This window comes from Gymnogyps californianus, chromosome 3, assembly GCF_018139145.2.
Source record: "Gymnogyps californianus isolate 813 chromosome 3, ASM1813914v2, whole genome shotgun sequence".
In the NCBI taxonomy this organism is placed as follows: domain Eukaryota; kingdom Metazoa; phylum Chordata; class Aves; order Accipitriformes; family Cathartidae; genus Gymnogyps; species Gymnogyps californianus.
Genome location: NC_059473.1, coordinates 12,422,655 through 12,449,035, shown reverse-complemented (window position 1 = coordinate 12,449,035; position 26,381 = coordinate 12,422,655). Strand labels below are relative to the sequence as shown.

General features: G+C 46.4%; 1 protein-coding gene across 3 annotated transcripts; it reads left to right on the top strand.

Moving 5' to 3' along the window:
- The first annotated feature begins 1,601 nt into the window (after nucleotides 1-1,601).
- On the top strand, nucleotides 1,602-23,365 carry CHGB (chromogranin B). 3 transcript variants are annotated; one of them, XM_050893747.1, is made up of 6 exons: nucleotides 1,602-1,662; nucleotides 2,047-2,146; nucleotides 16,742-16,785; nucleotides 18,126-18,219; nucleotides 19,985-21,759; nucleotides 22,948-23,365. In XM_050893747.1, exons 2-6 carry the CDS (start codon nucleotides 2,077-2,079, stop codon nucleotides 23,029-23,031), a joined length of 2,067 nt encoding a protein of 688 aa, XP_050749704.1. In that variant the 5' UTR covers nucleotides 1,602-1,662; nucleotides 2,047-2,076; the 3' UTR covers nucleotides 23,032-23,365. The 3 variants fall into 3 exon arrangements, with proteins under 3 accessions (XP_050749704.1, XP_050749705.1, XP_050749706.1); XM_050893748.1 differs by lacking the exon at nucleotides 1,602-1,662 and having other exon boundaries at nucleotides 2,005-2,146; XM_050893749.1 differs by lacking the exons at nucleotides 1,602-1,662; nucleotides 2,047-2,146 and adding an exon at nucleotides 12,520-12,571.
- The last annotated feature ends 3,016 nt before the right edge of the window (nucleotides 23,366-26,381 follow it).

Here is a 26,381-nt window from a genome sequence, read left to right as displayed (position 1 = left end):
TGTACCCAAACATGCTCCACCACTGTGAGCTCAGTAGACAGCTGGGCTGCTTTGGTTCAGCTTTCAAAAGCAGACTTAGCTGTAACCGCTGAACATTTAGCCACTGGGCAAAAAAATGCACCCTAAGTTATTATCTCCTTGAAACTCTCCTGCCAGTTGTTGCCCGTGCTGTGTGCACGCTCTGGGCAGGATGGCTTGCAAGTGGCACCTTTGCACAGCAGGAAACATCCCTCCGAGTTGTTGTTTTTCCCTTGCTGTAGCCCAAGCACGACTTGCCACTCAGTGGGGCCGGCTGCGTGATCCCAGGGCAGAGCTGCCCGGCAGGATGATCCCAGGGTCTGTCAGCACCCTCCTGCCCTCTGCTTCCTGCCCACTTCAAGAGCTGTAGGAGGGAATTTTCCCAACTTTCCCTAAATCATGCTGCTGCGGCTCTGGCAATTTGCACGGAAAGGAGAGCAGGGACTCCTGATTCCTCTTACGAAGGTAGCACATATGCAAGTCACATTTATTTCCTCCCTTGTTGCAATGACCCTGGCTAAAGCAGCGAAGGTGTCCCTCCCTCGCAGCCTGTGTTCCCTCCACCCACCTCCTCTCCATCTCCCAGCATGAGCCCCTGCAGCTGCATGCCCTGCACCATCCCAGGGCTATTCCCAAGAAGCCATGCCTGAGCTTTGGGCTTCCCATGAGCCCGCTGACACCTCTGTTCGTCCCCCTGTGCACTCCGGTAATATGCGGAAGCTGCTTTTGTAAAGGCATTTGGTGCCTTCCCTGCAGAACAAATCTGAGGGTTTTTTTCCTTCTGCTTGTTCAAGAAAGTGTCCTGGCTCACAGCAGAGGAGCAGCGCTCCAAGCCTGGGTTAGGACAACACCTAAAACCTACAACACCCTTTGGGGTTGTGTGTATACAAGATCTTCAAGTGAAATGTGTAAGTGAAGTAAACGATGGGGAATAACATCAGCCCCATAGGGTATGACAGGCAAGGCCAGAATTGATCCGTCATTGCCAGGTAAGAGGAACACAGGACATGGTGAGGACTTGACAGCCAGTGCCTGAGGGGTTTCCCTGCTGCGTGGCCCAGATCCAAGGTCCGTTGGAGATGTGTGCACTTTGGCTTGGGTATTTTCCAGCTGAGCTGGACCAGCATCCCTCAGCGTCTCAGAGGGGTGACTCACGCTGCTGCAGGCACAAAGCCCCCTGCCCATGCGCACCAGCCACCTGCGTTGCCTTGGGGCTCATCTTCGGACTGAGTCTGGCAGGCAGCGAGCGCTGCCTCTCTATTCCCAGAATGACCCTTACATAAACGCCTGATCCAAACTATTTTGTCATCCTTAACGAATCCTCCTGCTATTAAGTCATTCCCCGCTTTCCTCAGCTCGGAGCTCCTCCAGGATGTTTGGTATTGATGGCCTCACTGATGCCTACTCCGACAGAATTTTTATTTTCCCTCCCACACAGCTGCTAGTGGGAGGAACTGATTCATACCAACGACCTGCCCGATCCTGGAGCCAAAAGGCAGCCAGGGAGAGAGCTAAGCTCCTGCAACAGACAGGTGCCGGAGCAGATCCTTAGCAGGCGTCAATGAAGTAGCTCCCAGCCTGTGAATGGAGCCGGGGCCATTTACACCAGTGGAGAATCTTTTCCCAGGAGTTTGAGGTGTTTTGGTATGCGTGGGTATATCGGGACATATGGTTGCTAAAATCAGCGTACAACAGGCAGTATACATCCTATATAAATGTGTCTATTTCATTATTGAGCGTAGGTGATTTTGTGGGGGGCATATGTTTTCCCACAACACAAAAGTTCATTTTAAAAATAACCCGTTCTGTAGGCTTTCCCTAATGACTATTTTTCCCCACACATCTATTAGCCAACAACATATGCCAGCATTTCTTCCTTAAAAGTAAAAACTGGCACGTAGCACACAGAGTATGAAATAATAAGATGTGATTAAGACAGTAGCTGGAGCTAACCAAAGCCAGAAAACTCATGGCTGAAAGGTCAAACCGTTATTTAAGTTGCCTTTGCAATGGCCTATTTATTTGCAGGTGCTGTGAATTAAGAGGGAAGGTCTTGTAATGAAAGAACATCTGGCATGGAAAATCTCACCTCAGTTCAAGCTGAACAAAGTTTCACTCGTGCTAGAAGGTAGGTTCTTGTAATGGGAAATGTCAGTCAACCTCAGGGCAGGTAACGTTATCCAGCGTTGCCTGTAATGACGGCATATCTGGGTAAGATGCAGTACCTGGGCCAGGAATGCTGCTAAATGGGTGCTAAAATCAGCACCTCCTGCGAGGCAAACAGGATGATTCTGTGATTAAAGATACTGAGGTGGGGATAGAGGAGATCAGTGCTATGCCCTGCAACACGTTTTCAGTGTGACCTTCACAAATTGGCTTGTTCTGAGTTCCCAGCAGCTTGTTCTGGGTATCTGAGAGCTTCGAAGGAGTGAGAGGACAGGGCATTTACACCCGCATCTTTGTCTAACAGCAACTCCCCTAAAAAGGCTGCAGTTAGAGGTTGAAATAATACGATTTTGTGTCTGGTCCAGGACCCCTTGTTTAAGAAGCGACTCAGCATGTGCTCTGTGAGGCCAGCTTGTTTTTGCATCCTTGTCCCCTCATCCTCCCTGGGTCTGCGGGGTCCCTGAGGGAGCATCTCTGCTCCAGGCATGGGCTGGGGGCCAAGAGAGTCAGGACACAGCCAAAGGTGGCTGTGGGATAACAGCCTATGTGTTCTCAAAGCACTTCTTCCCTCCATGGGATGGCTGGATCTATAGGGGAGTTGCTTTGTTTTGTATTTTGGGGTGGCTTTTTTTGTGATCTGAGTTCACACTTCAGTAAGGGAAGGTCGGTCTAAGTTTTGAGACCTGTTGGTGCTGGAAGCAGAAGGAGGTGCCCACGAGGTGAGTACCACATGGAGCGATGAGAAACGTGTGTGTAGACAAGACCCATGTCTGGGTTTTCGCCTCCGCGAGTGTTAATGCTGGTTGTCTGGTGTTCAGGAATAAACTTGTTGCACGTGAATTACTGAGGAAAAAAAAATCTTCTGGGATGAGGAAACACAGACTGTGGCTAAAGACTATTTTGAAGGCTTGTGGGAGTCTTTCCAGAGGCAGCAGTGGATCAGGCTCAAAATGCAGTGGTGTGCTGGACAAGGGTCAGACTGATTTCTGGGCCCCTTCCTCCTGTTTCTGCTACCACGGGGTGCCTCTGCGGCGCTAGCGCTTGACGAGAGGAGATGGCATCAGTGCCCAGCCTGCTACAAGGAGAAAGAAATGAAGCCAATTAAGCGCAGATGTTTCTTGTTCAGCGTCTGAGTGCAGCAGGCACCCTCGACAGCCCTGGTCCCGGGTTGTCCTCAGAGCTACTCAGCCTGGGTGGGACAGTCACCCATATACACTGCCTGGCCAGCATTTGTTGCTCCTAATCTTGAACGGAGGTGTCCTCTTAACTTTGTTCCCGGTGTAAGTTTGCCACACTTGACCCGTTTGAGCTGAAATATCCCCCCTGAGGGGGCCACCTAACACAGATCTGCATGGAGGAGGAGGCAGCGTGTGGGAACTGTCTCTTCCCAAAGCCAGGGCATGACACTTTGCAGGCTCAGTATGCCTCACGTGAGAGCTGGTGAAGCCCCCTACTATGGCTTGCTCTTCCCCATTTGTAGGGTAGCAGAGTCTCTTCCAGGGTCACTTTCTCTGCTTTTCCCGCTTGCATCACCTCTCCACCCCCAGGGTTACAACTGGATGCTGGGCCTTTCGTTAGGGCTTGCACCAGCACATACCATTTTTTCCTCCCAGAGTGTTTAAAATGCTTTCTGCTCAGTCTTTCAAACATCATGTGGAGTGGCTGGACTGAGTCACCCCCAAGGGCCTCCTGTCAGAGTGTCACCAGCACCAGCTGCCAGCAGAAAGGCTGAGGAAACTCTGGGGCGTCGCTTAAGGCTGAGATATGGGGCCAAACCCAAGGGAGCAGGCCTGGCCACTTGTTGGAAATCCAGAGAGATGGTGCCAAAGAGAATGTCCCACACATGCTTTTTCAAGAGACAGGCCTGAGGACAAGGTAGTGCAGCATCAAAGGTGCTAAGGGTCCCAGGGAGAGCTGGCGCTGCCCCCTTCCCATGTGAGCCTGGCTCCCAGTTGGTCAAGGCCTGGAGAAGGAAGCAGTGGCAGGTTCCCACATTAGTACCCCTGGATAACAGGTCACAGCTCTTGGCATCTGCTGGTTTCCACCTTGTGAGGACATTTAATCTTGAAAGAGCTTTTTTCTATATTCCCTGGCAGGCTGTGTGCTAACTCTGTGTCCCTGGCGGGGGGCCTGCAGCACATTGCAAGGGTTTTTGGCTGGAAAGCTGCAGAGGCAGACGTGTGTGATGGGATTTTGAACATCAGCAAAGATGCCTGTTTCTCTCTGCCTGGTCCTGCCCGTAGGCTGCCAGGTGCCAGCTGCAGTGAACCTCCGCTGCTTGCAGTAGGTGCCGCTCCTTGAAAATCGGTGCTTTTCCAGGGAGCGCAACAGGAACCCAATATCCGCTCTCTGGCAGCCACAAAATCATAATCTTCTCATCAAGACCAGCTAGACGGATGGGATGGAGAATGAGTGCCAGGCAGCGTGGAGGTGACTTTCTGCCAGACCGTACTCCCCTCTCTGACCAGGGAGAGATCTTTGGAGAAGGGACAGAGCGGTGGCCCTGGTGTGGGGCCATGGGATCCATGTGTAGCATCTATGCTTGGAGCTTTGGTATGCCAGTGCTGCCTGGCTTGTTTGTACAGAGGTGGCAAAGCCAGAAGGTTTGTGACCATCCATCAGCACTTGTCCTGTCAGCCAGTCAGCACTTGCATGGCTCCAGACTGCACCATGCCCAACCAAAATGGTTGGGACAAGAGGGAGAGAGGTGGGACAGGGCACTGGAGCAGGCGGATGGCCAGGCTGGGATGTAGGAGCAAGCTGGGATCCCTGGGAGAAAGGGGACACCTTCAAGATCATTGAATTCATGTGTCGTTAATTCTGCCTCTTGCAGAATAGCTCTTCTACTCTGAAAAGATTCTGATTATCCTTGAGAGGGTGCTTTCTTGGTTATTGCAGGGTTGGAGGGCAGGTTTAGGTTGCATTTGAAAGCCTTCGCTTTTGGGGAGCCAAACTCTGGGCACTCCTCCTGCAAGGAGAAGTGGTTACTGCCACTTGGCTTGCAGAGCTGCTATCTGTTGGGCTTTTTCCCACTGATCATTCTCACTCCCAGCTGCTCATTCCTACTGACTTTATATATTATGGTGGCTGCTTTTCCAGAGCCAGGGCGGATTGCTCTCCTGGCTGGCATGCTGCAGTGGCAGGGAGGGTGTTTTGCAAAACATCAAGTCAGTGCTGAAATGCAGTTCCTCTGCTTCCTCTGCCTCGCTGTCGGGGTGACTTATCTGAGGTCCCTGGAGTCGTAATGGGGGAGATGAGACTGGAAAAAACTCAGGAGCAGAAGGATGGTGGTGTCCAGTGAACAGGGCGGTTGTGTGTGAGGAAGGCAACATCCCTGACAGGTCTTACCTTGTCTGTATGGCACTTTGCAGAGGAATTACAACTATCATTTGCCTCTGGAAAATTGTCCCTACATCACAAATATAGGTAGTTATCATCTTACCCAGGAGGGAATGCCTGAAAACTCACACGTCTACAGCAAAGCCTAAAATAACAGGCCAGGGATGTGCTCCCTGGTCCTGGCTCTCAGCTGGTATCATTTGAATGTAGTCTCTGAAGTCGATGGAACTAGACAAATTTACACTGACGGAGTATCTGCCAGGTATTTTCAGTTCCCAGGGCTGCCTTTAAACTTAAGCCTCTTAAGCCTTTTTTATAAGCACACAGCATTTCACGCAGAGAGCCTAAAAGTCTTAAAATCAGGGTATGCAAAAGAAAAAAAGGATTTTCTAGTGGGAAGAGATCTCAGCAAAAACTCCTCTTGCATTTTGCAGGTTTTGCGCTCTCTTTCATAGGGTCCGTTTGCAGCTGGGTTTCTGTTTTTAGTGCCAGTGGCAATTGAAAAGAGGTGATTGAAAATTTCTTTGGCGATTCCTTTTGCTGTGTGACTACTGGTGTCATGAAATAGATCTCTCAGCACTGTGTTCTCAGTCTGGAATTATGTGCAAGGGTATAATGGGATTTTTTTTTCAGTACATACATCTTTCAGCAATAAAAAGTTTCCTTTGAAATCATTACGGTCTGTTGCAGAAATCTATATATTTTTATCTTACAGAATTGAAATTTGCCTCTGAAATTTCCATGACACTATCAACCACAGAACAATATTGTTCTTACCAAACAGAACCCTTGCTGAGAGTCAAAGTGCTATAAATATTTAAAGAAATGAATTACTAAGTAAGCCAGACTAGTGCCCCAGTCTGTAAATATTAAATGGAACATACACAGATGACAAAATGCAGGCAGAAACACTGAATGGGGCTATTTCATTGCCTAAATGAAATTATTTGCAGTGCAAAGGCAACTGTAAAAGTCATTTTTGCTTAATGACAAGCAGCGCTCAAAATACGAGGGCTTAAGTCAGCATTTTGCTTGCTGAAAGAAATTTCCATCCTGTTTTACAGTCTGCTGCACAAGCCCCAAACTTCTTCACCAGTGAGGTTACCAGTGTGGTTAATTGCATATGTGAAAAAAAATGTTGGGGGGGTTGGGCAGGGGTTGTTTGGGGTGGGGGGCGGTGCGGGCCTAGGTTTGCAGCTCCACTGTGCCCAGGCTGGAGGGTGAGATGCCCCATAGCTCTCGGGCTGCTCTCTGGGCATCAGCAGCCTTGGAGCTCCGGTCCTGCAGCAATGCCAAGCATCCGAAAGCTGGGCCAGGGAGACATGCTGGCAGCTTTTGGGGGCTGCTCGTTGTCCAGGACTCGTCTCTGGTGAGGAGGGTGTTGGGGTGCTGTTAATTCCCCCCTTGCAGAGGAGAAGGTGTCTGGGGCTGCGGAGGTTGCTCCTGTTGTCAGCAAGGCAACAGCTGAGGCTAGGAGAGCATTTAGTCATAGCCAAATTCATAAAGCCATGAGTAATCATGTAAGGGCTTTTTGAGCTCCCGTGGATCCCAAGCTGCATTTTAGCTTGATGATCAGTTCATCTGGAGTGGCAGGTTTTGACTGGGACTCCAGCACGTCATTTTCTGACAGCAAATCGGGAATTTATACCAAGGTGAGAAGTGGCAGCACAGATAAAATGAAGAGACTTGTGACTAAAAATCCCAGTGGTGCAACAGTATTAGGCAAATTCCGACCTTCTCTTGTAGGAAGGCAGGAAACGTGCATGTTGTTTCACATCAATGTCATCTTTCCCATGGATGCCATACCAGTGTAATTGCAAGAGCTACATTGCATTTACTACCTGGAGCAAGCAAGGTCGGCGAGTTGCTGTCAGGGAAGGACCTAGAAAGTGGCACTGCTTTTTAGTAGTAATCATGCTGACAGTGCAGTATGGAAAAATTGTCCTTTGTGCTGTAGGCCCCAAAGTCTGTTTTTTATTTATGTATTTATTTATGTATTGCAGCATAATCTGGTTTTCTCCCATCTGAGCTGACAGAGAGAGGAATACTGGGCAGGGGAGACAGGTGTATGTGAGTGACATATGTGAAGATGTTCATGTGGAAAACCTGGGATGTCAGGGAAATGGTTGTGTTTAGACCTGGTCTTCCCTCTCTCACTTACCTGTGTTTTGGGTTTGACTTGTTTTTGTTTTTTTTTTCATTCTGGTGATATCTTTACAGCTTCTGTAGCCTGTGAGTGTATCCAGAGGCCCTGAAGATTTATATCAGCTGGCATAGGGCTTTTTCCAGAAGACCATAGCAGAGTCTGTGCATATTTTTTTAATATCCCTTAACAATTATGGAATGTCTTATAGGCGTATTTTAAACCTCTTTTCAATTTGGCCATATAACATTTGACCTTATTTCTGTGGTATAGATATATCACTGAAGAGCTGGAGCTAGAAGGATCCTGCATGGAAGAGAAGAGGATTACAAGTGAGCAAAATCTTCTTTTTTTAAAGAAGACTGAGAAAGACAATTCAAGAAGAGTCAACCTGAACTTTTAAGGTTCTCTTGGTTCTGAAGCAGAAATATCCTGTAGATTCTTTAGATTTTCTTTGAAGAACGTCTTTGAGACTAAAGACTAGCAGTCCGTTTCCAGCAGTTGTTTCTGTACTGCCTAAGAGCACATGGCATGAACAAAACCCCACTGTGTGAGGTACTATATAAATATAGAAAGGAAAAAAAGATAGTTGCCCACACTACAGAAATTACACATCTGTACCACACAGGGTCTCTTCACAGCTCCTCTGTCTCTGAACTGGAGCTCAATTTCCTGGGCAGTTCATTGATACCATGCGCTAAGGCCACAGGCAGTGACAGGCATGTTTAACTTTCAGGGCAAAAATGACTCAAAAATATTTCAGTGGATGCAAAAGATGTGCGTTTTAGATTTAAATTGGAAGCTGGTTATTGTGTGAATACAGAATTAGGTGGTTTTATATCTCAGTGCATTCAGGGGATTTGCATCCCATGGACTCAGCTCTGCTATAAGGGTGCATTTTTTATCACTGTTGGGTTTTGGATGACAGAGGCTAAATCAAAATGTGCAGACTGACCACCCATTACAAGTAACAAACTGTGCCAGCCCTATCTGCCCAAGCACGGGCTGCTGCAAGGTGTGCTTAGAAGCATTTTGGTTTATCTCATAGCAGTATCATTTCATCTCCCATGGATTCAGCTCAAGCAGACACTGTTCCTGATACCTCTGTCCCTGTCGTTTGTCAGATCCTCGACAAGCAAGCTCCTTTCATCAGCATCACTGTAGGTGCCTGGTACAGGATAAATAGTCTTTGCTCAATAAGAAGGAGGAGGTCTGAGTGTGGTCCTGGCTGCCACCTCTCACAGAGGCTTTGGCTGGAGGTGTGCAAAGATTTTGGGGTGTATATGAGCATATGCGCCCCTGAAGGGTTGTCCCTTCTGCTTTGCCAGGCCCCCTGTCTTGATGCAGTGGAGAAGAGATCCAGCTGAGCACTGGCCTGTTCCCTCTCCAGTGGATGTGTCTGATGGATTTTAACTCCTCTAAGTCCGTCACCATACGAACAAAGAGATGAGCCAGGCACCTGATCCTGCCTCACTGTAGAGCTACTAAGATGATAACTGAATTCCTGGGGCATGGTTCAACTACATACTGCACCAGCTCTAAGCCACTGTAACAACTGGTATTAGTGAGCTATGGGTAAATATATATGTGGTAATGTATAACGGCAGCAAAGCCTAAGCATCTGTGCAACTCCATTATCTGTTATGTTGCAACCAGCACTGCATATGCATAAGACCTCTGAAAGGATTTTTGCTGCCTAATATTAGTGAAGCTGGATGGATGGTGTCCCTTGAGGTGCTGGCTTTTCAGATTTGATTGGTGTTTTTCTCCAGATCCATCCCCTTAGCACCTTCTGAATGAGAGAGATGAGTTTGTTCATGAAATGGGCTGCAGGATTTTCAGTCCATGAAAACTAATTGGCATCCAAGAATGAAGATAATCCCGCTAGCACATCTAATTAGAGGAGAGCAATCCTCATATTCCCCGAGCAGTCTCCTCTCAATTGAGAAGGAGCTCCGACACAGAAACTCACTTGTCATCCTTTGAAGTTCTAGCTTCTAGCATGAGCCAAATGTGTATTTTTTTTAAAGCGTTTGTATTTGAGAGAATCCAGCAGGATAAATACTGTTTATTCATAGAGTGATAGATTGTCACAACATTATGAGGCGTGTATATCCCTGCAATCGAAGTTCTGACACATCTGAGAAGGGAGGTTGGGGTGTGCCACTCACAACCGATCGAGTGAAATGTGCCACTGCCTGCTGTAATCCTGACTTAATGCAGTCACGTCTCTTTCCTAATCTGAGGGGAAGCTCGTGCCAGCTGATACCTGGCTGTAAAAGTCCATGTGAAGCGACATTGTTTTGAAAATACAGGCTGGCTTAATTAGCTGCAGGCAAGGTGCTTGGATTCTGTCTGGTTTTCCAGCACTGGCAGAGAAGTCTGTGGGATCATGTTTTGAAATCCTACCCTTAGGTGCTGAAGATGGAATTAGTAATACTCCATCCAGTTCTGTCCCTGCTCCTGTCACAGACCTCTTGGGTGACCTCCTGCAAAACTTGCAAATCTTTGTAACCTCAGTTCTGATCAAATCTGAAGGCATTAACATGTGCTCCCACGTAGACCTGATGTAACTGATGGCAAAACATGCCCCGGCAGTGCTTTAACATCTTCTCTTATCAACGGCAAATACAGGACTTGTTGATTCTTCAGGATCAGCCCACACAATGCTGAGGTGAGGGAGCGTTTCAGAGAAATCCTACAAGTCAAATATAAATATTGGCACAGAGAAACAGCCATGAAGCCCCAGTGATTGCTGCTGCAGTGCAAGGGATGGATTAGAAGCCACGTGAGGCAGCGGTGTGGGACTGCTTAATCTCAGCTGTCCTGCAGCAAGAAGGCTTCTGTAGTGGTAGTTGTACTGACCAGCAACAGGACTTGTGCAATACAGGTACTTAGTACAAATACCTCATAGATACTAAAATAGCTGGCTATTTTTATTCAGCATCTTTGTATCACTTGCCCCTTTTGACTGTCATGTCCAAGATAAGTAGAGCCGAGCAAATGCTGGAGTAGAGCAGTTACGCAAGGATAACCAGAGAGTGCTATTTATATGCCTAGGGAAGCAGAGAACGCTTAAAAGGCAAATGTTTCACCTAAAATTCTTTCTCGTGAGCAGCTGAGGAGGTTGAGGCCAGGCTGAATCCTCACACAGACAGAGGAGGACATGGGGGCCTTGGAGCCAGTGAAATTCTTCATAGTCTTTTGAATTGGGCTCTCCACTTCCCACAGTCAAGCTGTATTTCCAAAGAAGCATTCTGCCTGTGGAGATGGGGCTTGTATAGGCAGTACGGGAACAGCATGCAGGAGGGGGAGGCTGAGGAAGAAGAGAAGATGTTGCAGTGTTGATTTGCTTTTCATGGTGGCCAGGTAACTGGGTTCTGTTATTTTGCAGAAACTGTAATCTGAATGCAAGGGGAACAGGGTATCTATCTGGCTTTGCCTCCGGGAGTTAAAGGCTGTCTTCTGAAACAAGCTTCAAATGGAGCTGAAGTTCCTGGCTTCCTTCATGCACAGATGAAGCTGCATGTGAGTTTTTCTGGAGTGTTGTGTCCTTGTGTCCTGTTTTATATGTTTAAAGGCCATATGGTTATAGCAGCCTGGCATTGTTAATACACAATATAATAGTCAGTACACAGAACGATAATAGAGATAACTGCCATTTTGATATATAGATCCATTGTCCTCCATGAACACTGGCAATTAGAGGGCCACCTGCTTAGCACTGAGAACAAACAAAAAAGAACAACTGAAAAATACACATAATTTGGAGATGGCCCTCTAAGAGTTAATGAAAGGAAGAGCAAAACAAGTCCTAGTCTTTGCCTGGCTCTGAAGGGAACTGGGGGGAGCGTTCAGACTTGCTCTGTGGAGAGCTCATCATAGCTTGTCATCTGTGCTTTCCAGTCCATCAAGGACTAATTGGGACAGTGGGGCTGTGTAAGAAAATTATGTAAAACTTGATCTCTGTAGGTTTGCTCTGGCTCCCCGGAGCATCATCACAGTAAATAAGAGGTTTGCCTGTGGAGATGGATGCTAAGAGCAGTGATTTTCCCGGTAAAACTCTTGAGGAACGCTGCGTGTCATTCACTCGCCAGATGACATAAGTACAAGGATCACTTTCCAGTCGTTCTCTGGTTCTGGGTTTGCTGTGTGCAGGGAGGGGGCAATGATTTGAGTGGAAGGGACAGAAACCTTGCAGGAAAAAAAGGCTGCCGTAGCACCTGAAAAGGCTTTGATCGGGAATGGATGTGGAAACACAGCGGTGATTTCTGGTGAAAGCTGTTCCAGAGGGATGGATTACCGCACGTCCTCCCTGCAGGTAGAGGCTCAGCATCCTCTGACGGTGGGAAAGACCTAAGGATGATGCCGCATCCTCTGAGGTGGAGAAAGGGGCAGGGAAACCCCGCTTTTCTCCTTTTCTGAGGGGACGGCGGGGCGGGGCGGGGGTGTAAAGGGGTATTAGGAATATCGGGCGGCGGGCAGGAGGAAGAGGTGCGGTAGTTGCAAAGGAAGGGAAAATGAGCTCGGCTTTCCCAGACTGGGAGAAACTTCCCCCGTGCTGGCGAGCCGCGGGGGCCGGGATGGAGGGGAGGGGGCGAGGGAGGGGGCGGCCTGCGGCGGGGGGGACGCGGGGCGGCGCGGGCCGAGGGGGTCGCGCGGCTGCGGGGGGCGGCGCCGCTGTGGGGGAGAGGGCGGGGGGGGGGGGGGCGGCGGCGGCACCGCCCCCGGGGGCTCGGAGTGACGCACGCTGCCGGCGGGGCCCCCCGCCCGTCTCCTCCGCCCCCGCTCCCCCCTTTAAATAGCGGTGAGCCGCCGAGCCGCGCCGAGCGGAGCTGAGCGGAGCGGAGCCGAGCATGGGGCCGCTGGCGCTGCTCGGCCTCCTGGGAGCCGCCGCCCTGGCAGGTGAGCGGGAGCGAGGGCGCGGTCCTCCCCCCCGCCCCGAGGGGAGGGCGGCCCTTGAGCTCCCTCAGCGGCGGGACCGGCGAAGCCCGCCCTCGCCGTGAGGGAGAGGCGAGTGAAAAGCCCCACCGGGCGCGGGGTGGTTTGCGGGGGTTGGAGGGGTTTGCCTCTGAAAAGCGGTGGAGCCCCCCGCTGCCGGAGGGGTGACGCCATCGGTGGGTGTATGACGTCATGCTCGGCCCGCCCTGCGTCACCCCGGGGTCGCCCCTCCGGCCGGCCCGGTGCGGGGGAGGGTGAGGTAGAGCCGGGGCTTGAGGAAGGCGTCAGCGCCACAGCGGGGGGGCCCGCCGGGCTGCCCGGAGCTGTGCCCCGGCTGCCGCCACCCTGCTGCTGGCCGCTGCCGGGCAAACGGCAACCGGCATGTTCCCTCACGCTGTGCGAGGGCTAGTCGGCTACTTTTAGTTCATTTTTCACCCCCGGTACAGTTTCGTTCCACAAAGACTTCTCGGGATAATTTTATTCGAGCGGTGGTGCTAGATTTTTGCCAACTAGTTCTTGACACGGGGAGATGATTGTAAAGTGGCAGTTCTGCAGCTTTAACTAACAGAAAATTTTTTTGGCATGCGGCATTAAATATTAAAACCACAGTGTGAAATGAAGATTAAACACAATAGGATGAGGTGATCACTTGGCTTTATAGCTTTTTATGCATACTACATCATTTCTTGAAAGAATTGGTGTCATTCTGGGTTGAGTAATTCATCTTTAGTTATATTCAAGGTCTCTACATGGAAACGCTTCTGGGACTTGTACAGAAACTCTATAATAAAGTTGATTACCTTCAAATGCCTTTATTGTAATCAAAGGGGAGGGTGGAAGATGGGGGGAGAGACCCCAACCCAGAGAAGCTCACCAGACTTATTCCACAGACCCCATGGGGATTTCTTACCAAATATTTTTTCCTGTTTATGCCAGCAAACAGGTCAGGTACCTCTTTACATCCTTTTTGGCTATCTTGCTTTCAAATGTCAGCCAGAATCAATGAACTAAGGAGTTTGTTTGGGGCTGACAATCGGTGAAACATTAACTTCAAGAACTTTCTAGGGCTCCTTCTGCAAATCAATATGCCAAAGTTTCCGTGATCTTCCCTAGGACGGGTTTTTGCTGACATTTTGATGAGCAATGGCATGGCACTGAGTCATCGGCATTAAAGAAACAAAGCCATGTGGGAATTTCATCAGGGACCCACCTAAAGATCTGTCCCAATCTTGGAGATGCAAGCAAAAGCCATGTGAATTTGTCCTGCATTTCTCATCCTTTTTTCTGATCTTCATCAGCTCTCAGCACTTCTGCAAAATCAAACAATCTGATCGTAACTGCCTGGGCAGATTTGGTTCAGGAGGGGAAAGCAGACCCAGGGCTTTGCTTTACTTTGTGGGTCTGTGGTCTGGCTTTTCTGCATGGGTAGGGGGTTTCCATCTTGGTGTGTGCTCTGACTTTGTTTCTGCTGTGACACCCTGCAGTTGTACCGTCTGCTGTGTCCCCTCAAGCCCAGTGGGTGGGTGCCCTGCTGCCTGACTGTGTTGGCGGTGCCAGGGTGATGGCTTCACCCCTCCTGAGCACATGTGGAGAGGAAGGCAGAGGTGTTGGCCAGCCGTCTCCAGCTGGCAGGTGGCCCTGAGGGAGCTTTTGCCAGCTGGCACAGGCTAGCGCTGCCAGCACTGGTGTAAAGTGGGGCATGCTGGCTCCCCACAGGCTTGCTATCTCAGCTCTTGCAGAGCAGCTGCCTCAATATATTATTTCAGGCTCTGGGATGGATTGGATACTCATTTTGTTCCTCCGGGCAGGTTAATACGACATATGTCCAATACCATTTGCTTCTTCTGACATTGTTATGATAGCCTAATGCTTCCTCTTTGTCCGTGCATGTCAGCTTTCATCATTAACCAGGCACTTGCTTAATGGTCATTAATCTATCTTAAATCTCCATGGAGAGGCCGGAGGTTTGGAGTGACAGGGCAAAGGCAGTGAGTACAACCTGACTTTATATTCCCATATCACTGACATAGCGCTTGAGAGGCAGCCCTAAGTTGGTATCTCTAATAGCAAAAGACATTCAGAAGTTTGTCTGTTCTGTGCTTTATCCCGTCAACTGGGTGTAACTCACAGGAGATGTGCTGTGGCAGCATTACTAAAAGGACAAAATCAGATGTTTGCCCTTCTGCATGTCATGATTTCTTACGGGCTGGAGGACCAGAGGAGCCTCGTCAAGAAGAGGCAATGAAGCAGGCTATGCCCTCTGCTTACGTCTAAGTGGTGACTGTGAGCAGCTCATGCCATAAGAGCAGCGTCTCCAACCCCTGTGGGATTGGGAGAATGTCTTTTTAGTGGATAACTTTTTTTTTTTTTTTTAGTAGAAAGGACTTTGCCGCTAGTCTCCTGCCCCCACGTGTACGTACATCCTTATCCTTTGTGCTCAGATGGAGGATGCAGGCAGGTTAGACTGCAGCCGCGTCAGCACTGTGCAGTGTGGTAGTTATTTGCATACTAGGTTAGTAAATAAAGTAACCTAAAGCCTGGCCCAGTCAGCACTGAATGCAAAAGATGGGGGAGAGGGTTGGCTCTGTATAGCACCATCTCCCCCACACACCACCTGGCGTTCTGGGGAAATGATGGGGTAGGGATGTAGTGCTATTTTAGGGGAATCCCTTCTGTGCTATCCTCGTGTGGGTTCCCTTCTCTGATCACAGTTGTATATGCAGAGAAGAGACAGGGGCTGGAGAAGCACATTCCTACATATGTGTTTGGGAGAGCAAAAATAGAGGACAGTAGAAATATCAAGAGAGTTATTATTGTATTGTGTTCAGTTATTACACACAGAGTCAGTGCTCAAGGGGATGTCTGCTTCCTCTGCAGACGCAGAAAAGAAGAAAGGTTTTGCCGCTTTCAGTAGCGCAAGGCTACATGCTCCTGTCTGCTCTGCAGGAAGCTTCCTTGGGGCAGTGTTAGTTTTCCTGATGCTGTAAGGTAAACTCACCCCCTTCGTCTCCATAATCGGCTTTGTGTTCATCTGTTACAGAAGATCTCTCACTGTCCCAACCCAGCAGTATTGCAGAGAGGGTGATAGATGTATTAAAGACTATCCTGACTTGTGTAAGAACTTCAGAACTGCACCCCAAGCTGTACGTTTGTGTACTGTGATTATATACCATGCGGTAAGTCTGTGAAGCCATGATACAGTAAGCCTTGCTGCTGTGTACTCGTGTGTGGCTGGCAGACTTGCTTAACTTTACTTCTGCAAATCTCAAGGTGGATGAGAACTGACATGGTTTATTAATAATGCACAGCAGCCAAGCTCATTAACCAGCTGGAGACATATTGCAGCAGTGATGGCAAAATAAAGCAGCATGGAGGTTTCATTTGCAACAGCTTCTTTCCAAAAGCAAATACCCTGGACCAGGTACAGTAGAACTGGTGCAAGGAGGTGTTAATTACCCCACGTGTCCTCAGGACAGGGAGAGAGAGAGAGAAAGAGACGGGTTATGCCGCTTCCTTCTGGAGTAGTGTTTTCCACTGGGATTTGATTTTTTTTTGCTTATTTCTTGGGGTGATTATGGACCACTCAGTGAATGGAAATTTGCCTGTCCCTTCTGGCTCTGTCCTTCCCTCCAGGAGCTGCCTCCTATCCAAGTAGGACAGGATTTCTCCAGTAGGACTGGGACAGGGGTTGCTTTAAAGCCTTGAAGAATGGTCTCCTATTGGGGAGGTGGTGGTGGGGCACCCAGAGCCCCTTGCAGAAGTCAAAAGGTTCTTGTGGTGCAAACAGGCCTTTCTTGTTTCCTGTTTTTTTTACCACCAAACAGGTACAACTACATGAAGACCTGACTTGCAGTAAAGCTCTGGTCTTGGAATTTAAGCGTTGCTTTCTATTTTTTGGTGTATATTCTTTTTGTGCTAGCAATGTCAACGTGCCTCTTCTCTCATGCTAGGTTGCAACTTTTACATTGCTTTTCCATCCTGAATAAGAAAAGATGTAATGCAAAATGTGTCTGGCTTACTGACCTGCCAACCCAAAACTCAAGCCACCTCATCAGGCCAATTTGACTGAGGACTCCTGTCAGTGATGCTTGTTGCTAAGATTAAGGAGTCTGTAATAATTTGGTTTTCTTCTAGGTGTCAGTGCAGTTCCAGTGGAAAAAGACCATATTGAAGAAATGGTGAGTACCTGTATGTCAAAGCAAATTTCAGAAAATATCAGTCACATGCTCTCCGTATTTTGTCTTTAAACTCTCGGGGTAATACTTTTTTTTCCTGAGGGTAAACTCTTAGAGATCATTGGTGATGTGGAACTCGGAGTCCCTTTAGCTGTCAGAAGATACCTGCATGCACTTCAGTGCATTTGATGAAAATGGAAGCTGGCTTCTTGTGTCAGTGTGGTACTTTTGAAACTCTACGTTGTACAGCTGCCCAAAAAATGATCTGAAATATTATTTGCTAGTACATGTTATTGGACTGTAAACAGTGAGATAGCAACTTTGAAGAAAGAGGAAATATCTACAGTTACCAACTATGTAATGGACTTTCTAATGTAGTCCTCCCATCTCCTCCTTTGGAAATAGATTTGTAACCTGTTTGATTAAATAAATGCCATTAGCTGCTCTCAGCACCTGTAATCTGACATCAGACCCTGTAACCTGACATCAGACCCTCTCCACTGGTTGATAGTGTGGTCATTTAGATTAGTGAACACCTGATAATAACTAAAAACAGTTAAAAGACAAACAGCTATATAAATGTTTCATTGTCTCCTCCCATCCAGCCACCCAGATCGTCAGCCTGAGTCTCTTGTACCCGTGACGATCTGAGCGCTCGCTCACAAGCAACAACTTCAACACTTGAAAATCATTTTGCTTGAATTTGTACAGAAGAGCTACTTTGGTAGCGCTTAGCATTAGAGGAGGTTGTGTGACTTTCCTAAATCAATCAATTTCCTCTGCTTCCAGAATACTATCCAGCTGGATAGTAAGTGCTAAAAGAGGCTTACAGCACACACACGTGAAAAAATGTGGAGCATGTCACTTACAGAGGATATAAAGGTGTTTTTCGTTTACTGGCAATCCAAGCATACTTCTGGTGACACCTTTGCAGCATCCTCATTTGGACAGATCCTACAGGATGATCCTCATCTTTTGAATGTGTGTTGTGGTTTTTTTTTTTTTTTTTGTAGGATGCTGTTAACCACATGTTGTTTGACTCTCCTTTGTATTGAATAGGGTATTTAATATTTAAAAATGTACAAAAGGAGCCTGTTACCTGTGCAAACAAAAGGGGAGATAAAAAGAGCTAATGACTATCCTCTTCTTACTGGTATGGGAGTGGGGAGGAAAGCACTTGTTGCCCAAATGCACAGGAAGTTGTGGTAGAGCTAGGGATTACTCAAAACTCATAAATATTAGCCTGAACTCTAATCCTAAACTAGCTTTCCTTACTAACTGGGTCAGAAGTAGGATTTCCATTTTTGCCATGAGAATTTTTTCTCCTATTTTGTTTCTTCTAGGTAACACGGTGCATAGTGGAAGTTCTGTCCAATGCTCTATCTAAGCCAAATGCACCACCAATTAATCCTGAATGCAAAGAAATCCTGAAGAAGAGTAAGTACAACATTATCTGAACTTGTGAAAGGAATTTGGTAGATGGATTCTCTCTTGTGTTGGAGCTGGTGAACTGTTACTTCAGCCTGCGTGAAACTGGTGCCTCCAAATTTCAGTGTCAAAATTCTGATTTCCTTCTGTTTAGTCTGTCTTGCTCTTTCACTGTCAAAATTCTGATTTCCTTCTGTTTAGTCTATCTTGCTCAAAGAGCAAACAGCCTGACCTTGTAACTGTCAGGGATTCTTGGCTAACACGTGTGGCTCTCTACTTAAGCCACATGGAGAGTCTGAGAGAACTAGACAAGCTCTTCAGGTAGCCTGAGAGGTCAACAGATGTGACCGGGTTTGGACCACATGCTGAATGCATCGCAGAGGGTAGGAGCTGGCTTCAAATAACCGGCACTTAAATCAACAAGGCTCCTGCGCCTGGTGGAAACTGAATCCACGCCCGCGTCTTTGCTCAGCCCAGAAATGATTAAGTTTGTGGTACTGATTCCGGAGGTCTGGCGACGTGTGCTGAAAACTCCCTGTGGGAGTGATCATTTCAGATGAGCTCATTCCTACAGCATGGTGCTTAGCTGCCTCGATGTTGAGGTGTAAGCCTGTTTGCATGCTTGATTACTGTCTGTAGTGAAGTGTGGTTAAGTTTGACGCTGTGCCAAACTGCAGAACGCACATCTTTCTCTTCTACCCAGTTATATTTATTTGATTACAGAACAATAAAAAGGCTCTTGAACTTACCTGCCAGCAAGAAGCAATAATGAAACCCATCTGTCTCCTGCTTGTTTATAGAGGGAATAATGCATGGCCCTAATACAGCCATCAGAAGAGGGTGGGTTTGGGGCTTTGGGAATATATGTATTTGTATTTAACTCAGCCCCAGATTTCTAGGAGGTGCTGAATGCCATCAGGCATCAAGCTTTGTTTATGACATTGTTAGTTTCAGGAAAAAAACTGTATATTTGCCGTGTTTTGGAAAATGAGAAAACACTGGGAAGAGGGTAAGGACCACATTTTTGCCATTAGACAGATCTCCTCCAAGAATATCAGATAATGAGAAGCTTTTCAGAAATAATGAGCTGTTTTTAAATCTGTGCAGCTATTGTCTGAAAACTTTTAGGATTTGTGATCTATTTCTGATGTTACTCAGGCACAAGTGAAGGAGAAATATCTTCATAGAAATATACTGTTACCATTGTGGTCAGAGTCAGACTTCCATTTAGCATTTTGGAAATAGTGGAAGGAGCATGATTTGATTAAAGGTAACTATTGCAAAACAAGAGATTTCTTTCCTTTTTTTTTTTCAGTCAATTTAGAACTTTTAAAATTTGCTAAAAGCCCCAGATATTTTCAAGTAGCTTGAAGTAGATGGTTGTCTTTTTTGTGAATAAGCATACTTGATGGATAAGGCCTGACATTCAAAAAACTGAACACAACTCCAGATCCCATTGATTTTTTAATGGGAATAAGAGTTAATTTAATTCAATACTAAAAATGTGATCACAGACAAAGAAAAAAGCCAGAGGAAAAATTATTCTGGAAATTTCAGTGGAACTTTTAAAATGCCTAATTAAATGAAAATTAGTTAATGCTTTTCCAGGCAAACATACAAAATATTAGAAAATGACTAATTTAAAAAGCAGAATTAAAAAATTAATTCTGTCCAAATCTTCTTGCTACTTTGGGAAGCCAGTTACCTATTTAAACTAAAATAACCCTTCAGCGGAGAGTTGGATTACTTCACGATGCTGCTTTTGTTATTGTAGGTGGTAGAAATGACAGAGAGAGAAGCGAAAACAAACAACTTGAAGTGAGGCATTTGAAAGACCCAGCAGAGATTGAAAAACATCGTACTGGGAGTGTGGAGAAAGAACAAAGTCGGGCAGAAGAGGAATCTAAAAAGTACATGAAAGGAAGTGACGAGGAAAAACTTGCTCATGAGGAAGGTAAAAGCAAGGAAGAGGAGGATGGACACCACACACCTAGTCAAGAAGAGGGACTTCATACAGAAGAAAAGAAACACTACGAGGAAATTAGAAGAGAGGAGGAGAAGAGCTACCACAGTGAAGAAGAAAGCAAAGAGAGCAAGCATCATGATGAAGAGGTAGAGCATGCTGTTCTCAACAAGAAGTCCCACTCTGGAGGCACGAGCACAGAGGAATTCCCTGATGGGAACGATCAGCACCCCGTGGGCCACTGGCATTTAGAGGAGGGAATGCAGAGCCCTTACAAAAGAATTCATGAAGGTGAAGAGGGAGAGGCAGAGGAAGAAAGAAGTGAAAAATACCACCATGAGTCTAAGGAACGTGAATTCTCCCATCAGCAAGAGAATGAAGAATCTGATGAAAGTGAAGAAACAGTGGAGGAAAAGCAACCCTACAAACCCAAACGTTATCACGGGAAGCATAGAATGGGTGACTCCTCTGAAGAGAAGAGGGGCCATGGTGGTGAGAAAGAGGAACTAGCTGAGGAATCAAACACAGAGGAGTCCCGTCTCTGGGACAAAAGGAACCACCATCAGAAACATCATGAAGAATCTGAGCAGCAGCGTGAGGAGAAGAGTGGTTATCATGGGAGGCATGGGTCTGAAGAGGTGGAGGAGAAGAGGCATGCAGACCAGGGAAGTGAGGAATACAGAGAAAGGTGGCAGCAGAGTGAAGAGAGCAGTGAAGAAGAAAAGAGGCATCGCCACAGTGAAGAAAGTAATGAGAAATGGCGTGAGGAGAGGAGACACCATGATGGATCACATGAGGCGAGGAGGCACCGTTCTGAGGGAAGGATGTATCTTGGAGATGAAAGTGAGGAAGAGCTGGACAGGTATCTCAGCGGTGGCAGCAAGGAGAAGCAGCATCCTGTGGGAGGGAGATACCGCTTGTGGGACAATGAAGATGAAGGGTCACAGAAAGCATACGCTCGAGAGCGCAAAGGGCAGGCCAGAAGACACTACAGCACTGAGGACAGTGTAGAGCAGCAGCGCTACCCTGGCAACAGTGAGGAGGAGGAGGAGGAAGTAGAAAAGAAGCATCACAGCAGTGATCAGATGGAAAATGAAGAGGAGAATACGGAGGAGGGAAGATACTCAGAGAGGGAAGAGTACAGAAGCCGTCTCCCTGCAGAGAATGAGAAGAGAACCACGGCATCCTACAGCCCTTTCTACCCACTGCTGTGGTGGAAAAGCCAGCACTTTGAGAAAAGGGACAGTGCAGGAGAGCAGCTTCTGGAGGGCAAAGAGGAAGGCAGGCCCACCCTGAACGAGAAGAGTCTTTTCCCTGAATATAATGACTATGACTGGTGGGAGAAAAAGCAAATCCTAAGTGCTCTGAACCACGGACGCACCGAGAAGAGGAATCTTGGCAAAATGAACAGATACGATATGAAACGGCAATACAACAAGATGGATCAACTCGCACAACTTCTGAATTACAGGAAGAAATCGGCTGAATTCCCAGAGTTGTACAATTCTGGAGAAGACATGAAAAAACATCACGTAATCAGGAATGACAGAAGAAGTCTGAGCCAGAGGCCTCTGACAGAAGAGGAGGTATGTGTACAGGTGTTTCTCTGAAAAGCTAGGGGAAGCTGACTTTACATGCACATTTCTAAATCCATTCCCAAGGCAGCTGGTAAACTGTGTGTGGAAAAACACAAACGAGATTAAGTCACATTGAGAGCCAGATCTTCAGTGATTTAAAATTCTGCTTTCTTTGAATGAATTCAGTGGAACTACCCCAGGGCAGTTTGTAAAATAAAGACAGTGTGCATCCTCATTAGCTTCTGTCTGCTGCAAGACAGGAAGAGAAAGGAGATTTTCTTCCTCTTTGGGCCCTACCTCTCCCTCTAGGGTCTTACAGACTAATGAAACAAAGATGCCCATGGCAGCAGGAGCAGAGAGGTAATTAGGAAGCACCACTTGGTCTGTCGGGTTGTTTAAAATGTACAGCTGAAAAGTAAGTTGGACATTTAGAGTGAAATTCAGCTGTCCATTGACTTCCCGGCTGTAATTGCAGGGTAGAACCTGGCTTGCACTTGTAAGCCCAGTTCGTGCGTGTAGTTCCCATGTATGTGAATCCTTTTCTTGTTGACTTCCTGTTCTGCTTCAGTGTCCAGGAAAACTGAGTCTACCCCCATCAGCTAGATGCTCCTCACATATGTCGCTGTATCTTCTTGCACAAAGCTGGGCTGGGAGCAGTGGAGGTTTAATACTGATTTATATAGAGGTTAAATGGTGTTAGCAAGTCATCATAACAAACAAGAATTGGCTGCATAAATTTTTTTTTCCCCTAGCATCTGGCAATGTGGAGGTGTTCCTCTTGTTGCACACTGTGCTTGCTGGGTGTCGTAAGCCTGAACCACTGTGATCGTAAGGTTGTAGCCTCCTAAGGGACCTTCACCTGGGCAGAAGTGACTGCACGCTGCAGGAGGCGGCAGCTGTGACATAGCATACTAGATAATGGTGCTTGAAAGCTAAAAAGATCAAGGTGTAATTAGGGCCAGCTCTCAGAATGAGTATTTTGATACTTTTCCCCAGCCCTAATTTGGTTAAAAGCAGGAAATTGCACAAATTTCCAAAATATGTGCTGCGCTCCTGTTAACATCCCTCACCCCAGCGATCTGCCCAGGAAGTAGCAGGAGATGTCTGCCTCAGAAATGGTCTTTGTCTCTCATTTTCGTGGAACAAAACATTTGCCAACATTATTTGATGTGTAAAACACTCTTTATGTCTTCACAGGAAAAAGAACTGGAAAACCTGGCCGCTATGGATTTGGAGCTGCAGAAAATAGCTGAGAAGTTTAATGAGAACAGGAGAGGCTGAAGATGATCTGCTTTGGCGTTTCAAAGCTAGGTGTAGCTGTACTCAGAATACCTGTATTTTGTGGTAAATTTGCTGCCACTGGATTGTTGTTTGCCCTAAAAACAGGAAATACTATTTACTGTCCACTATAGTGTAGTGATTTATACAGCTGAAAATGTCTTTAATTTGCTATTATGCTATTGAGATCTGAATAGCATGAATTTTAGTATTATAACCTTTCATGCAAGGCAGATATTTTTAATATGCTTGTGAAAATAATTGTGTTAGTGTTCTTCAGAAATATATTTGTCTGAGTTTGAAATAATAAAAGCCATTGATCTTGGACCAAACTTTCTCCTTGCTTATTTGACTGGGTTATTTTAAAGTAAGCTGTATTGGATGGATAGATTGTGTACGAAATGCTGACTTGTGGTTCACCAATATTTGTTAAAAGTTACAAGGAGCCTATCTGTGCCTTTTATTTGCCAGTTAGCAAGAGCACGAGAGGTAAGGAGGAATGCCAATTAATTTGCTCCAGTAACTCAGAAACGTCCTGTGAATTACTTAGTTCTGGAAATCAGTCATTAAAGAAGCAAAGAGGCTGCAACACCAAATGGATGCTTGTTAATTTGGAAAGCACGTGGTGCTTCAGAATCAATGCATTACGTAGTGGATTGGTTTTGCCAGTTAACTCGGACTAAGTAGTCCCATTCATTTAATCACCTACCGAACACGCTTTGCTAACATGTTCTTTCTGCCTATTGCAGGCAAGCAGGTTGTGGTGAGAAGTGTTACAGAGCCTGTGCGCTGCATTGGAGCCGGGCTGGTCTTGCACAAGGCGAGTTTCTCAGCAGCCAGCGAGCTGCAGGCAGGATGGGCTCTGAGTAATAAACTGTACAATGCCTTACGTGAGTAAGTAAGTGGTGTGTGGAAGGAGCCACTTGGTAATCTTACGACACTATGAAGCAGTAAAAGAAATGTTCCCATAATTAGTTTCAATTATTCCAAATATCTGGGGTTCAATTTAATTTAACTTATCCAAATGTGTGTTTTACAGACTTTCTGCTGTGACAGCGTCTTCAGTTGCTTCTATAACACCACACACAGGAGAGAGGTGCTATACAAAGAATTCAGCTGTCACATTATCAGTAAATGTGCAGTATCATCTCAGCTTAACCCATTTAATCCACCTGCTCATTAAAACACAAACATACTCTCCAATTAACTGTAAGGCAATATGAACTGAAAATACTCAGGTGTGCTGCTGATCCTTGAACTGTGTGAGCATGCCTATGCCTAGGGATTTTGGTAAGACCACTCAAATGTTTCATCTTGTTTGGTTAAGGTACATGAAGATCAAATCCTGGCTCAAAGTTGTTGACAGAATTTTGGCTTCAGTAGGACCGTGGTTTCACTAGACTTTTCCAGCAACAGTAAGGAAAGTTAGAAAGTGTCCCAGCTGCAGAAATACTTTGTTTGCAGTCTTCAAATTCTGAGACTCTCCCTTTTAAAATTTACGATACCGTACAATAAGTATGGCAGGATGGTACTTTTTTCCCCCAGCTGGTATGAGAGAAAGCATGTCTGTGAGTATGTAAATACCTAGAAGCAAACAGCTTTAGTTGTAGCACAGAAAACTTTCTAAATTGTTCAAGTATGCACCTTTAGTAATATTTTTTTTTAAAAGCTAATCTTATGCAAATATGCATTCACGAATCAGCAATGTTTTGCTTAAAAACATGTCCCTTGAAAGACTTTAAAACCAAGTATCATTCAATGGCTTCCAAGAGCTTTGTGACAGCCCTTTTATCTGTTGCCTTTCTCTTTTCTGCTTGCGTTGTTCTGCGGGGCTGATGCCACAAGCACCGAGAGCGGAGGAGCTGTTTTGACTGCTCCTGCCTGTTCCATTTTTATCTACACATTTGCATTGCCTGTTCAAGACTTTTTTAAACAAACAGCCCTCCAATACAATTTACATCAAATTGCATTATTTAAAGGCAAATTGCATGCTTTTGGCATTGAAGCTAGGTGGTGCAATTTAAAACAAGTATCGGTGTATTAAGATGCATAACCTTGTTCCGGGAAATCAAATGAAGCACAAATGGTGGTTTTGGCTTCTGAAAAAGTGTTGTCTCGCTTCTGGTTCGTGCACCTCTGGTTAATGGTAAATTTGATGTGTCGTTTTAGTAAAACACAGGAATGGAAATCTTGATAACTACTTATTTCTTCCAATCTGCTATTTTCAGCTAATTTGCATGGTGAAGGCAGTTGTATATTCTGCTCTGTGAATAAAGACAGGAATAAAAAGAGGTACGAAGTCACTTTGCGTGCAGCAATACCTTTACCAGACCTGGCCCTGACCCTGCCACACATCCGCAGTGTATTACAGAAGCAGAGGCTTGAGCATTTCAGTTGGCTGTTGAGATTGGACACTGCCAACTGCTGGAGGACGGCTGAAGTTCCTCTGAGCCATAAACAGCACCTGGATCTCCTGTCACCCTCACTGGGCAGATTTCAAGCTTGGATGAGTACATCAGGAGACACAACATGGGCAGACAAACACAGTGCACTCACTTCCAGACCGCAAAGTAACAACTGCTCTTTTTCTGATGGAAGCGGCCCATTTCAAGCTGTAGGCGAGTTTTTGAAAAAGTGCCTACAAAAATTTTTTCAAAAATCATTTGAAGGCAGCCACAGCTCAGCTAAGGTGACCGTAACCACAGCTGAGACAGGTCTGACAAGCACTTGGGCTGTAACGTGCTGTGCTATCCCGGCAGCAGCCCTTCGTACAGCAAACAGGCCTGCGTGGTGGAAGCTGGCTTTTCAGACTGCCCGTCCGAACCAAGTTCTCCACTTCTTCCAACGGGTGGCTTCTGCAGAACGCAGTGGTCTAAATGTTAATCCTGCCTTAGGGAATCCATCTCTGGTTTAATATCCACTACCTTTCCCCACTCCTTATCTACACATCATTGACCGAAATTAAATAATACCGATTTGTTATGTTTCATACTTCCGGAGATTAAATCCTCAAGGCAGAACATCCAAGGACTTTTGTGATGATCAGGTTCCTGAGCTATGCTTTATGGAAACTAAATGCAGGTACGCAAGTATCGCCTTCCTTTTCCTCAACCCCCGCTTTTGTCTTTTCTCTTGGAGATGCTTTTCATTACGTCCGTTATTTTCAACTTACGTGAAGATCTTACGGGACGCGCTCTCTTTCGTCTCATTTGTTCTGTACTTTCCCTGATTTGTTACTTGTAAAAATGCAAAGGCTCCCTAGAGTTTCAGACAATCATAACTTGCATTTCAACAATGCTTCTCTCATGTAGAGTTTCATTTATTCTTATGTTTCAATTAAAATAGGAACAATG

Coding starts and splice junctions, on each gene's coding strand:
- CHGB (XM_050893747.1), top strand. CDS start 2,077: ATGAAAGAACATCTGGCATGGAAAATCTCACCTCAGTTCAAGCTGAAC. Junction 2,147..16,741: donor AGTTTCACTCGTGCTAGAAG/GTAGGTTCTTGT, acceptor GTTTTCTTCTAG/GTGTCAGTGCAGTTCCAGTG. Junction 18,220..19,984: donor CAAAGAAATCCTGAAGAAGA/GTAAGTACAACA, acceptor TTGTTATTGTAG/GTGGTAGAAATGACAGAGAG.